General features: G+C 36.6%; 1 protein-coding gene and 1 long non-coding RNA gene across 2 annotated transcripts in view; one reads left to right on the top strand and one right to left on the bottom strand.

Annotated features, from left to right (window-relative positions):
• The window catches only part of SPACA1 (sperm acrosome associated 1), a 29,767-nt gene extending 26,087 nt beyond the window's left edge, over window positions 1-3,680 (bottom strand). Inside the window, exons 1-2 of the mRNA XM_034408954.3 lie at window positions 3,197-3,680; window positions 2,540-2,596 (exon numbers count right to left, since the gene is read on the bottom strand). Of these exons, the coding sequence (XP_034264845.1) occupies window positions 2,540-2,596; window positions 3,197-3,356 (217 nt within the window). The 5' untranslated portion in view covers window positions 3,357-3,680. The remainder of the gene's footprint in view (window positions 1-2,539; window positions 2,597-3,196) is intronic.
• LOC117660893 (uncharacterized) lies at window positions 3,367-11,667 on the top strand. The gene is made up of 3 exons (XR_015731381.1): window positions 3,367-3,727; window positions 8,621-8,705; window positions 11,589-11,667. It is a non-coding gene; the product is annotated as an uncharacterized LOC117660893 (long non-coding RNA).
• Window positions 11,668-15,257: the final 3,590 nt, after the last annotated feature.

Raw genomic sequence — 15,257 nt, 5'->3', positions numbered from 1 at the left:
CTTGAAACTATTTTTCTAGTTTTGCAAGCCTATGGAATATTTTTCATAGACACAAAACTGATGATGACAAAGATAGTAGGGGGATAGGGAAAGCAGCAGCCATATAGAATTTAATAGAATAGAATTCTTTATTGGCCAAGTGTGATTGGACACACAAGGAATTTGTCTTGGTGCATACACTCTTGATGTACATAAAAGAAAAGATGCATTCATCAAGAATCATAAGGTACAACACTTACAACACTTAATGATAGTCATAGGGAACAAATAAGCAATCAAATCACATTAGGAAACAGAATTCTTCTAGTCCTTGGAAAGTATAGATGGGATGGGAGAGATAATGGTCTCCATTCACTTCCTAAGGCCTTTTTAGATAGAGAACATACTGTGGTATCCCATCCTTGCTCTTGTGCTATTATCATCCAAATTATAATCCAGGGTCTATAACTGTCAAGGTTATTCTGACATTCATTCTGCTAAATTCAATATATTTAAGTAATTCTGGCTGTTGGAGTATTTGCTAACTATACAATCCCATATACTCCCAATCCACACCTATACTCCCATTCCATAAACATATATGTCTATTCACAACAAATACAATCTCTATGGAAACTAGTCAAGTGACTGGATGATTTCTAAGTACAATGGAAGCATTCAGAATCCATCTGAAGAAAATACAGTCAAATGATTACATAATTTTAAATAGAACTCTTTGGATCATAGGTATGTATTTCACAACTGATTTCTGAAGATCAAGGAAAGGAGAAAGGAAAAAAAATAGTTCTTAAGTGGATTAGAATGAAATATCAAGAGCTTCTAGAAATAGCAACTTGAAAAGAACAGGAAACTTTCTTCCATAGAAAAAAGGCCACTTCTAGGCAGGAATATGTAGGTTTTTGCAACATGGGAAGAAACAGAAAAAAAGATAGCAGGTTACCCACTTGGTAATCTTGCCATCAAAGATGATATATATTAATTTGACTGCAGAGTCTCTAGAGAGCCAATTTAGTGTAGTGATTAAAGGCACCTAGAAACCAAAAGACCATGAATTCTAGTTCCACCTTAGGCACCAAGCCAGCTAGGTCACTCTCAACCCTAGGAAGGAGGCAATGTCAAACCACTTCCGAAAAACCTTGTCAAGAAAACTGTTTAGGAAGTCACCAGAAGTCACCAGTGATTCAAAACAAAAAAGAAAGAATCCTTAAATAAAAGGCAGAAGTCATTACAATGTTTGTAGCAGCAGGTTATAGCTACATAAAGCTAGGACCATAAAATATTTTTTGGTGAAATAAAAGACAACCCAGATAAATTATTGATTGAGCTGGGGGAGGGGAAAAACTCTAAATGAGGATGTGTTACAGCTTAGAATTACTGTTAATAATCCTATTGTAATTGCTGAAAACCTAAGCATTGTATAATGAAAAGAACTGGGATAATAGGTGGATCAGAATAAAGACCTGTTGAATTATTTGGATACAGAAAGAATATAGATCATTTGACTATAAAATAGATACCAACTGGGTGGCAGGTATGATTTTAAGGTGTATACACACATATATACGATTTAAATATTAGTATTACCATGTTTTCCCGAAAATTAGTCCCTTATATTTTTTTGAACCCCAAAATAAGTGCTTGGCCTTATTTTCGGGGATGTCTTATTACTTTGGGGCGCATGGAGCAAGATGGGGCTCCTCTTGCCATCTTACCTGATTTCCAGCTCTGTCTTCCTAACCCTAACCAGAGGAAATGGCGGGGACTGGCTGCGCATATGTTTAAATATTTTTGGGGAGGGCTTATTTTTGGGGAGGGCTTACTTTCAGGATGGGCTTATTTTAGAGCATGTGCTCAAAAGTCCGATTGGGCTTATTATCAGGGGATGCCTTATTTTAGGGGAAACAGGATACTAACAAGAAATGCTGCATTGGAAAGTGGATATTTCCTGTTTTACTGCAGAAATCTAACAACAAACAAGGCAGGTTGTTTTCTATCTCGGCTACCTGAGAAATAAACACACTGGGAGAAACACCTATCCGATTTGCTCTTCTCTGCATGAAGCCAGACATCTGTTACTAGACAATGAGTGCTCTACTTCTAAAAACCCACCACTCCTTCTGAGGCCAGAACTTCCCATAACACAACTAATAAATTGTATAAGTGCTGAATAGGCTACAACGGAGAAGTGATTTGTGCTAATAGAGCTGGCAATATTGTAAGTGGGAAGACATCTGTGAGATGATGCATCAGAAGGTCTTTCAGCTTCTGAACATCTCACAGATGTTCACAAATAGAGGGAAATTGTTACTTTGGTGAAAGCAGCTCATAGCCAATAAAGAAAAGGAACTGGCTTTTTAAAAGCAGCTTACAGGCTGTGAAATTAACAACAGATCTGACCTAAATTTCTAATGACAATCAACTGGATTGTTTTTGTAAATTATATCTAACAATTATTGAAAATCACCATGAAGTAAATAAGGAAACGCAACTTAAAACAATAAAAAAAACTACCCTTAGCATTATTTATATATATGCTTACCACACGTAACAGTGCATTCTCCGAATTCTACTTCTTTAGGTTCAGTCAAATTTTCACCTACAAAAAGGATGAATTACCACAAGCTGGTAAGATGTAGTTACCTAATTGGGGTAAAATGTATTTCCTAAATTCTTTAGTGCAGTTCACCTGAAATGCTAATAGTTGGTCCAGCAACCCCCCCCCCCAAAAAAAAAATAATGTTAAACACACTGGACTCTGCCTCAATTTAAGTTACCCAAGGACATATATTTCCGTGTATATTCTTTGTTTAAATTTTAAATGATGACTTGACCTTTTAAAAGGTAAAACTGCTTCTAAGAAGTAGAGTGTATATCTTTCTATGGGACCTGTTTTAATGTTAATTTTCCAAATCCAACACTGCATTTATTCTACACAGTTATGAAGCACACATTGCGAGAATATCAACACCAGGAACATATATTAATATATGCAGGGTTTTTTTTTTCCTAGCTGTTCTGTGTTTCCATGATATCCAGCCGCCGCCGCCACCCCCTTCTTAAACCAAGGGGCAAGCGTGCTTCTCGACTCCTCCCTATTTTTTTCGGGAAACCTCAGAAAGGCTGGGCGTCGGTAAACCGCGCGCTCGCTCGCTCGCTCTCTCTTTTTCTCCCTTTTGCACCGCCCCGAGTCCCTCACCCGAGTCCACCAGCCTCACGATAGGCTCGGCTAAAGCCGCTTCGAGAGACAGCGAGTCGTTAAAGCCGATGTCGGGCTCGTCTTCGGCTAGTAGCAGGTTCAACAACAAGTTCAGCAGGAAGGCGAGCGTGCACGCGCCTCCCGTTTTGCGGAACCCCATTTTTTTGTTTGTTTGCGGCGCCTTGACTGCGCCGAGCCCGCGCGGGAGCCGAGCCGAGCCGGGCGGGAGCCGCACTGGCGGCAACCATTCAGGCGTCACAATGCGACCCGCTCAGAATTCGAAGGGAGGCTCCCTGAGGGAGGGGGAAGGGGGAAAAAAAAAAGTAGCGGCCGCCTTTTTCTTTCTTTTCTTTTTTTTTTTTAAAGGCCCTCTCCACTTGTTGCAAAGATACGACCATCTTTTCTGCCCCAGGCATCTTTCCCCTTTTCTCTGCCAGAGACCTTATAAGCAGCCCCCGTAGGGACAAAAAAAAAACAAAACCCCACAACAACCGCAGTTACCCCGCTGCGCAAAAACCACGTTGACTCACCGTAGGTTTCTTTTACGTTTTAATTCCTTGCGCGGAAGTTTCCTCCAAACGGCGACACCTTTTCTGTTTAATGTACAGGCAGTCCTCGAGTTACGACCACACGGCGGAGCCCAAAATCTCATTTGTTAAGTGAGCTTTGCCCCGTTGTACGGTTTGCCACAGTTGTTAAGTGAATTCCTGCGGTTCATAAATGAGTAGCCTGGTGGTTAAGTGAATGGGGTTTCCCTATTGATTTTGAGAAGGTTGCAAAAGGGGGTGGCAAAAGTCATAACTATGATCGAGTTGCCTTGCATCTGAATTTTGATCCCGTGATCGTGGGGATGCCGCAAAGGTTGTAACTCTGAAAAACAGTCATAAGTCGCATTTTTCAGTGCCGTTGTAACTTTGAACCGTCACTAACCAAACTGTCAAGGACTCGCCTGTATTTGTTCCCTAATCTATTAGATGTTTTCAAGCACCAGGTCTCTTAGCCTGTCTTGTATGGATAGGCATATGCTGGAATGGTTAAGACACCTGTTGTCTCTGAACAATCCCAGAAGGCCTGGTGTGATTTCAGGCGATGGTTTGTCACTTTCCAGCATCCAGCACTCCTGCCAAAACGACCTTTGTTTATCACGGATTGGTTGTCCCTGAGCTGCTTTCTGGACGGATGTAAATTCATACTCCATTGGCTCTCTTTTGCCCCAGGCTTTTTTTCCCAAGTATTATTGGCCTCTGCCCTGGGGCATGCATTTGTAGAACAGAAATGATGGGCTAAGGGATTTGCAGTGGAGCCATTGGGAGGGAGAGGAATATTTTATTCACAGTAACTCTTCATGCCCAGTCTCAAACTAGCCATAATCATTGAGTTTAAGTGCAGTTCAGAGATCCCAAGTGGGGCTGTGCAACAAAACCCAAAAAAATCTGTGAGTTACAGATTGCTTGATTCCTGTTGCTACCAAACACTCTCAGTAGTGAAGCTTTAAGATTTGTTTAATAAATTAGCATGTCACAGAGGTTACACACCTTGCTACTTCCTGTGCTTTAAATACATAATCAGTTTTTTGCGCTGGACCTCTGGTATGGCTCTCATGAGGGTTCTTTAATCTTTTATAATTCAACTAGAATGGTGCCTGCATCACAGCTATAGGTCTTAATTTTATTCTGTCAGCATATTTGAATGACAAGCTTACCCAATGAAATCGAATGTTATCCTTTGACAGCATTATACATTCAGATAACCTTAGGGCAGGAAGTAGGCAAAAATAGTTCTGTGCTTAATTAATATTAGTTACTCTGAATCCTTAACTGAAACCATAGCAAGGTTATAATAAATTAGCTAGCTGGCAAATATTAGGGTGTTCCATGTATGTTGTCAAATCTCAAATCCTGGTGAGAGGAAGACTGAATATGTAGCTAGTCAAGGCAATTTTTACAAAAATTTTCTCAAAAGTATTGAGAAGCTGTGTGATTCAGTGATCTTTGATGTCTGTTAATGCAGAAAGGCATGCCTGGCAAACATATCCACTAAAAGAATTACTGTATATTGTTTCATTTTTTTCCATAGAAAGATATAATGAGGAGAGATGCAAAGTGACTAATAGATTTATATTTCATTTGAATGTGGCTTCCAAACTTTACTTTGAATGAACCATCTCCTGTAACAAATGAACATAAACAGATGGACACTGACTGCTAATTGCTCTGCAGTGTATCAAAGAACATCATTTCAAGATTTTAGGAACTATCTCCAAATCCGAACACTTGCTTCAGAACCTATCTTTTTGGTTATGTCATTTAGACATAGATATAGTAAAGTTCCACTGAGTCCTTCTCTAAATAGCTTATTTCATAAAATTCTCAATTTCATACATCTTCCCAGCAATTGTTTCTAAGTCATAGAGTTTTCAGTACAATGACCAGAATTTTTGGCATCATTGGAATAGAGTGAAATTCATTTATTCTTTCCATCTTTTGTATACACTGAGAGTGTATGCACCAAGACAAATTCCTTGTGTGTCCAATCACTCTTGGCCAATAAAGAATTCTAATCTAATCTAATCTAATCTAATTAATCTAACCCAGTAGTTCCCAACCTTTTTTTGGGCATGCCCCACCTAAGCATCTCTAAAATCCTGAGGCCTCCCCTCCCGTGATATGTAATTCTTACTTTACTCAAAAAGTGAACTCTACTCACACAGAGGAAGCCTAAAATGCCATTAACTAGGTTTAAACAAGGTTCAAATTGTGCCCATTAAAAATCAAATTGCCCCCCTGTGGGGCATGGGCGTTGGGAACCACTGATCTAACCTATCAGAATAGCTTTTTAAATCTTCCTTGATTTTTTTTTTAAATCACAATTTATCTGAAATTTGGATTTATTTCCATTGTAGAACTGTGCTTGTAAATGATATCTAAATTTTGTCCAAAAACGAGATTGTAATCAGTTCCATTTTAATGTCAGGTTTAAAGAGCCTTTGAAACAGAAATATGAGAATTCTACAGCATATGAAAGGGTGATCTTTATTTCTTGGAATGTTCTCTTGTGGAAATTTTGTCCTGTTGAAAAGGACCATTTATGCTTAACATTGTGTCTTCTTGGATTAAAGTTGGCCTGATCAGCTTTCATTCCATTTGAACTGAAACAGGTTTATATAGGTAGCTACTAGGAGAGATGTAGGGACGCGGTGGCTCAGTGGCTAAGATGCTGAGCTTGTCGATTGAAAGGTTGGCAGTTCAGCGATTTGAATCCCTAGTGCCGCATAACGGGGTGAGCTCCCATTACTTGTCCCAGCTTCTGCCAACCTACCAGTTCAAAAGCACGTAAAAAATGCAAGTAGAAAAATAGGGACCACATTTGGTGGGAAGGTAACAGCGTTCTGTGCACCTTTGGCGTTTAGTCATGCTGGCACATGACCATGGAGACTTCTTTGGACAGCGCTGGTTCTTAGGCTTTGAAACGGAGATGAGCACTGCCCCCTAGAGTCAGGAACGACTAGCACATATGTGCAAGGGGAACCTTTACCTTTACCTTACTAGGAGAGATATGCAGAGGAAACTATGGTGGGCTACTGTCCCTAGCAGATTTTCTTGCCAAAACAATTTAGGCTAGTTATGCAACATGAAGCATCCAGCCTATCCAATACAGTTGATGTCATGGTATCCCAATAATGTAATTTAATTTGCCTTTCCTAGATAATTTTAATTCTAAACATTCTCTACAGGTAACACTTCACTATTAAGAAGAATTAATGCTTCTAGATCTTCCATCTCTTTCCATAGTAACCAAAATAAAACTTAATTGTAATTGTTAAATGTCAATCAGTATTATAGAAGTTTTTGTAAGAATAAAAAAGTCTTCAGCACCAAAAGAAAGTTAGAGTCAAAATTAGAGAATTTTCTCTAGTGGGAAATGGGAAATATTGCAGACCTCTTTGTAGAAAACAAAACTAATTTAACTTAATTTCCTACCAGTAATGTCTCCCACAGAAAGGAAAGTAAAACTCACTATTGTACTGATAACATATTGGAGAATAGTAGTTAAGAGCTCTACTAATCTGAAATCTTTACATTGAAATCTCAGCTTGGATTATGTGTTATTTGTAAACCTTGGATTGCTCTGTTTTAATAAAACTGCAATACCTCGAGTCTAGTTTAGGTCTATAGATTTATAAACAATTGCCAGCAGATGTTCAACTTTTCTAGGTCCCAACTGGCCTAAAATACTGTAGCAACAACTAACACACATTTTCTCCTAAATTAGGCTGCTGAAAAAGTACTGTGGGGAAAAATCTTTTTTTTTTTTTAATTAAAGAACTTGGGCTCTTGTTTTGATACCAGTCATAGTTGATTGAATATATGTTCCGAAGCATCCCTTTAATTCTTACCCTAAATCTGCCCGCTTGAGTCACTATTTCCATCTAGCCTAGTTAATTAACTTTGGTGTCCTAGTAAAAAGCAAAATAAAATCCCACAAAGCTAAGTATAGTTATCAACTTTTCAAAGCATTGAATTGGATAATTTTTTTATCCTCAATAAACTTCAATAAACCTCAATATTTCCCTAGGCTCTAAATTTCACAGTTCTTTTAATTCCCTTCACCAGGTAAGGGAAATGAGGAAACAGATTATCACCCAGAAAAAAAAGTGGAGGAAGAGATCTGTCAGTGCTTGATCAATAGTTTGCCTAAATGTGTATGTAGGAAGGCAGCTGTTTCCTAAGTGAAAAATTATCAGGATGAAAACTGATAAATATCAGGATGTTTGTTACTGTTCTTGTTGAAAAAGCAAGTCCTGTCTGAGCTTTCTATTTTGCCATATAATCCAAATACTGTGTTAAAAGGCTTCAGTTTTTTTCTGGTGTAACTAATCTAACCAAGTAGGTAGCTTCTGGATGCTAAAGAGTGCATCTTTTCTCACACTTCCATAGTAGTTAAATAAAATAAAAGTTGTATTCTACGGTACTATAGAATATATGCAATTGGCTTGTTCAAGATTATGTGGTGGGACTGAGAATTTAAGGTTTTAAAAATCTTGACTGGCAGTCCAAAAAATAGTCTAAAAAAGATTAAATATGTACATAGAACGTAAATAATATTCCCTGTATTTGTTAAAAATGAAGCTCAACTGAAATATCTGATGCAAAACTTTCTAGGGGCTAGTAGAAATGAAAATCAGCTTCCAGGATGCTGTTTGCCCGTTTTCTAAAATGTTGGTCTGATTTATTTGGTAATAGTTCAAATCAGATATTGTTAGATAATTCATGGTTGAATGAAGCTTGTTTAAATAGCATCATGGGAAGAAAAAAAAACCATAGACAATGACACAGCCAATTTTCACATTTCTATTGTAGTTACTATATCTAAAAGGATTGAAGCTGCCTAGAAATTTAAAGTATTTTTTTCTCTCCTTTTGAGATATAAAACCAGATGGCAAGCAAACTGAAGTTCCTCCTCCAGTTGTCAGAGAAAGTTGTCATTCAAAATATCGTGAAGGCACCAGGTATCTCTTGTTATAAATCATTATAATTCATAGTGGACAACTTTGGGCCCTTTACCTTATTGCAAAATTGTTATTAGAAGATATTGACTGAGGTAATTAATGGCTGCACTTCAGGCACATGTGGAGGATCAAGTGCTTCTCAGATCTGAACTTTGTATAATACACTTTATACAACTTAGTTTAAGCTTAAACAAAAGACTATACCATTTATAAAAGGAAAGACAAATCATATTGAAGTATTTTCAGTCCATCAAATGTGCTATTTCATGAATTCTCATTAAAGAAAATTTTCATAGCAACAGGATTTGTTTTATTGCATGCTATAGAGTGCATACAATTGCTAATAATTATACATACTCATTCTGTTTTGTCTGTGTTCCCTTTAACTTACATTGGTATTTAAAATAAATATTTATTTGTTTATATCCTATCTTTATTGTTTTTTTTTAAATACTCAAAGTGATGTACATATCCAACACACCTCCCTCTTCCTATTTTTCTACAAATAACGACCTTGTGAGTTGGGTTGGGCTGAGTTAGAGTAACTGGCTCAAAGTGACCCAGCTGGTTTTCATGGCTAACACTAACGCATGACATGAACTCATCTGCTCCTGCTTTGTAGCTTGGTGCTTTAAACCCCTAGACCACAGGTGTCAAACTCACCACATCATATTGCCATCATGTGACATTTCACGATGTTTTTTCCCTTCACGGAGCTGGGGTGGGTGTGGTCAGTGCACAACGCATCCGGCCCACAGGCCACCAGTTTGACACCCATGCCCTACAGCAGGGGTCCTCAAAGTGTGGGCCAGATACAGCCCGCCAAAGCCATTAATCCAGCCCACATGGGACCATGAGGCTGCCCTGCCCACATCCCCCAAGACAGTCACATCCCTTCACTAATCTTTTCACCCCCAGGAGCATAACAAATTAAAGTTTAATTTGTGTGTATTGTTTAATGGACTGCTAAATTGGCCACACCCACCCAGTCACATGACCACATAGCCATGCCCACCCAGTCACATGACCACCTAGCCACGCCCACCAGTCACATGACCAACTAGCCACTCCCACACAGTCACATGACCAACTAGCCACCCAGCAGGTCCAGCCCCCCAACAGTCTGAGGGACTGTGAATTAGCCCTGTTTAAAATGTTTGAGGACCCCTGCCCTACATCAAACTAGCTTTTTATTGCAAAATAATTATTATTTTTGTAAAATAAGTATTATCAGCAGTTAAAGTTTTTTTTTCTTCATATTCTGGTAATTTGCTGTATATTATTCTGTATCCATGTATGTATATCATATGTGGATTTACAAGAATTGTTCTGCAAGGTGAACATACAACCTAGCGGTCAAATAGTTCCTGCTATAGCACAAAATTAAATGTGTAAGAGACCCTTATTAAAGTACTTTGCAGTAGAGTTAATAGTTAAACTACCCAATAGGTAGTTGCATAGCATTGCACTTGAATATGTATGCAAATGTAATTTAAGCTATGTGAGAAGTTTTTTTGTAAAATTTTAAATATACTCCAGATACCTCATTATGAAAGGTCACAATTTACATTTCAATAAAATGTTTTCCATGTAATAAAATATAATCACCAATTTATGTAGCAAAACTATCGGTAGTAGATACACAGAAAAAAATAGCCTACCTGGCGATTAAGAAAAATAATTTATGTAGGCAAAGATGCTTGTGTTTAGAAAATGATAAGAGCAATTAATGTTTAAGAATTCTCTAAACTCTTCATAAAATCTGTACTCAACCCACACATCTAATAAATAATGTTTTATGTTATGTAATTGTTAGCATGATGAGATGGAGAAAGAGCCAGCTGAATTTTTAAAAATGAAATAAGGCCTGTAAATGTACTATTAATGGTTGTTTTTAATTGAATCTTTTGTTTTTCTAGCAAATTAGTTTGATTATTTAAATTACAAGTGCTTCCTAAAATTAATTAGATCTTAGAATACCTATTTAGATGTGTCAAAAGAAATACTGCCCTTATTACTTTACACAATTATCATAGTAGTGCTTTATATCATATTAAAAGAGTAGAAAAAACTATAATGTTCATTTACACTGGTTATCTCCACTGTTTTTAATTTATTTGCTCTCCATAATTCTTGAATAGAAAAAAGAGGGGAAGGAATTAAAGGAAAAGGGGAAGGAATAGGCCAGTTATTTTCAGCCTGTTCATAATATATGTAGCCTTATATTCATTTATCTGATAGGAAGTTCTGTGTACTGTAATTCTGTTAAGCCTGATTAAACATGGTGGTCTTACTTCTGCATACAGCTTGCATACAGTTGACTTACAAATGCAATTGAGACCAGAATTTTGGTTGTAAATTTTAACAGTCATAAGACGAGGCACCTATGTGCCTGGACTCAATTTTGAGGCAATTTTTATGGTTGGTTATTAAACAAATGGCATGATTGTAAATCTGAATCCATACTTCTGAATAATGGGGGCGGGGGGGGGAGGTTGCCAGAAGCTAGCAAAAAATGCTGGAAACTGGCAAAAAAACCCATAGCAAATCATAGTCACATAATTGTGGGACATGCAGTTACTCATAAATACCAGCTGCTTGCCAAGCACCCAAAATGCATTCATGTGACTGCAGGAGGGACAGGACATTTTATTATGGCGCTTTCTGAGACTGTTATAACTCTGAATAGTTATTAAATAACTGGTCATAAGTCAATGATTATTTATAAAAAAAGCATAAGTATATACTGTAAGAGTGTGAGCTGGGTGCAGCTTTGGTTAACAATAATTCCTCTATTTTCTTAAATTATGTCAAGAAGATGTACAGTTAACGGCAAACAGCTTCTCATTATCAGTTGGTTATTTCTATTGTATTTTCACACAGCTTTTTTCAGTCAATATTTTCAGATAAGAATGGCTCCATTCTGAAACCATTATGATCAAGAGGACGTGCAAACCTGACGTAAGTTGAAGAATTCCAATGTTTTGAGAGCTTTTTAAAACAATGGAACAATGGTTAACAGAAAATCAAAACATCTGAAAATTGGTGATTAGGGGAAAAACTGTATTCATTTTTCCCCTGGTGAAAAGATTTGTGTGTGTGTGTGTGTGTCTTTGTGTTTGCATTCCGTTGCTATTAAACCAATGATACATAAGCTTTTGAAAATCACAATTATGTTTTCCCATTTGCCAGACCAAGGCTTTTTCATTTCAGGATTTCTCATTTATGGATGCCGGTAAGTTTGAAATTGCACCTCTCACTGCTTATGTCCCATGCCGACAGGAGATAATACAGAGACATCATTATTTTGAGTTCTGCCACATCACCATCTATTCTTCCTACTATCTTCAGATTTAAAAAAATGCCTTTGGCATTGTATTTGGCTTCTGAAGCTTGCAGTGGGCATTTTTAGCCAGTCATTGGTTAACTTAAACCAATCAATGACTGATGAATGCTCATCAATTAATGTTCATGTTCTCATTTCACACTTAACAGTCACTGAGTTTATTGCCTGTTCTTTGAGGATTTTCATGAACAAATTGCCTCACTTTCCTTCACAGAGAAGCTGCAAAAATTCCTAGTTACTGATCCATCCTCCCATGTATTTGTAGGTATATATTCATTTACAAAAGAACCTTTCAGAGTGATTATTTGCAAGTAAAGACTAATTTTTGAACTATTAGCATATGGATTGAGAAGCCTGAAATGCCTTCTTTTCTCCATGGTGCTAGATCAGTCTAGCATGTGAGGTTTGTTATATATAGCAGCAAACCTAGCAAGAGCATCATGCCGTCAACACTGCATTCAGCAGCTTTCCTCCAGGCTGGGCTGAATAAAAAATAGTTGGAAAGCAAGGCATCCTCTCTAGTAAAATTGAAAATGCCCACAAATACAGAATTTGTTGAAATATGACTTTGTTCTAGTCCAAGCAGAAGACAAAATAACTTGGTTTCATAAAGATTTTAAAAATGTGAGTTTTTAGAAAAGTGAAACATCAAAAATAGTTTGCTGTTCGCATCATCTGATTATTGGAAGTATATACTGTAAAATCATTGTAAAATAGGATTCAGTATTACTATCTTGTTTATTTGTATGAAAATATCTGCTGGGTGAAAATATATTTTCATTCCCTAAATTTCACCAGTGAAACACTTCCTACAAGGAGGAAGAAGTATCTCTACCTTTCAGTTTTATCTGGTTGTATACATTTGTCACCTTTTATCTTATTTATAGTCTTTGAAATAAAATATCCCTGTTCAATTTTGTGGATATTTTTTTCCATTCCTGTGCTTTTTTTCAACTTTCTAGTATCCCTTTTAAGATGTGATGAAACCTTGTGACACCATAATGATTGTGGGCATTCTTAACATTTTTTCTCTTTCTTTGAACAAATTAATAAATAGCTGTACATAGGTTTCCCTAATAATACAATATAAGTTAATTTCTTTGGATTGTTCTCTTAATTGTTCCAGCACGATGACACCTAGTATCTGATAATTCACACAGGCGATGGAGTTGGTGTATTCTCTATAGGCTACTAATCTTTCCTTTCCAGACAATAAGTACAGGTAGTCTTCGACTTATGACCACAATGGAGTCCAAAATTTCTGTTGTTAAGTGAGATATTTGTTAAGTGAATTTTGCCCTATTTTATGAATTTTCTTGCCAAAGTTGTTAAGTGAGTCACTGCAGTTGGTAAGTTAGTAACCAGTTGTTAAGTAAATCTGATTTCCCCATTAACTTTGCTTGTCAGAAGATTACAAAAGGACCGCGGGACACAACAGTGGTCATAAATATGAACCAGTTGCCAAGCAGCTGAATTTTGATCACATGACAATCAGGATGCTACAATGCTAACTGTAAAATGGTCATAGGTCACTTTTTTCAATACTATTGTAACTTTGAATGGTCACTAAATGAACTTGTAAGTCAAGGACTACCTGTATCTATTGCTAATACTGTCACTCTTGGAGCCTTTCCTTGGACTATAATACTCAAGCTTTATCCACATCTATCCTTCTATCCATATCTCTAGGGAAAAAAACTCAGCCACTTCTCCTCCAGAAATTAAACTGAGAAATGTTATCTTATGCTACTGTTCTTTGCGAGACAATTCTAATGTCCAGTCATCTGGTATTCCAAGCTGGTAACACTACATTTGTCCAAAGACATTGTTATAGCAGTGGCTTAATTTTTGATTCCTTAAGATCTATATGAAACGGGAACCCTCAGATTGATTAATAATATACTTCCAGACCTCAACTCCAATTTCCTTTTATATATATATATATTTTATATATATATATATATATATATATATATATATATATATATATATATATATATATATATATATATATAGGTCTTGTCATATCTATACATATTTTTAACAGAAATATAATTACTATTTAACATACATTACTATTTTGTTCTTATATAAATATCCCTTGTCCTCATTTACATATTTAAATATTATCCAGTATCCATTTTACAAGCTAATTCTTTTTTGTTCCAACTCCTTTTCTCCTTTCCAGCCATTGGTACACTTTGTTTCAAATTTTATAGTATTCTGTCTCATCTTTATTTTTGAGTTCTAGTGTCAGCTTGTCCATTTCTGCACAAGTCAAGATTTTCTTTATTATTTCTTCTTCCGGGGGAGTTTCTTCCTTTTTCCAGTATTGCGCATAAACCAGACTTGCTGCTGTTATATTTCTCTTTTGTGATTCCTAATAGGAATAATTCTAGCTTCAGATCTATGCTTTGGTCTAATATCTCCTCCAACCATATCTTAATCTGGCGCCAAAAATCCCTGGCTTTCTTACATAACCACACATGTGATAGAAAGATCCTGACACTAAATTACATTTCCAACATGGTGGTGATAAATTCCTGTTCATCTTTGCTAATCTTGTGGGCAGGAGATACCACATCTCCCACCCACAATTTCCTTTTCTTTTTCAGTCACTCCTAGTTCAGATCCAATCAATGTATGTATGATTAAGATATTTTTGCCTCAGGATGCAAAGCATACTTGCTACCCCCAATTTAGATCTATCCTAAATAATCTGATGTTGTCAGCAAAAACTGCCTGCCTCCTTGCTCACCTTTAACTCCAGCTAATTCAAGAACAGCTGCAATTCTTGCTGTTTTATTTTTATCCAAGGAATTGTTGGCAGTAAAATGAAAATACAATAGTATTTTTCATGTTTTGAAGGCAATTTATATTCTTTTGTTTATGGAAATCCTGCTCTTGTGAAAATGGGGAGTCACTTCCACAAATAAGTAAAGTAGGGTGAAATATTTAATGAAGGGCGATCAACCCCACAAAATACAATGTGAAAATTCGGTAATAATGTGAAATTTTGGAAACTGATTTTACATTGTGATAGCCTTTAAAATAGGATCATTTTAATCCAAAATATTAGATGTTACGATTTCATAAACTCTTTACCTTTTTGAAACAATGATTTCTCCTGGGTTTTGAAATAATCTTGTTTCTATTTCTTGATCTTCTTTTTCAGTGTATCTTTTACAAGCCTGTTTGTGCTGCAT

This window comes from Pantherophis guttatus, chromosome 1 (genome assembly GCF_059756535.1).
Source record: "Pantherophis guttatus breed Tessera chromosome 1, ASM5975653v1, whole genome shotgun sequence".
Classification (NCBI taxonomy): Eukaryota; Metazoa; Chordata; class Lepidosauria; order Squamata; family Colubridae; genus Pantherophis; species Pantherophis guttatus.
Note: the sequence above shows the minus strand (reverse complement) of the source record. Positions and strands in the feature narration are given on the sequence as shown.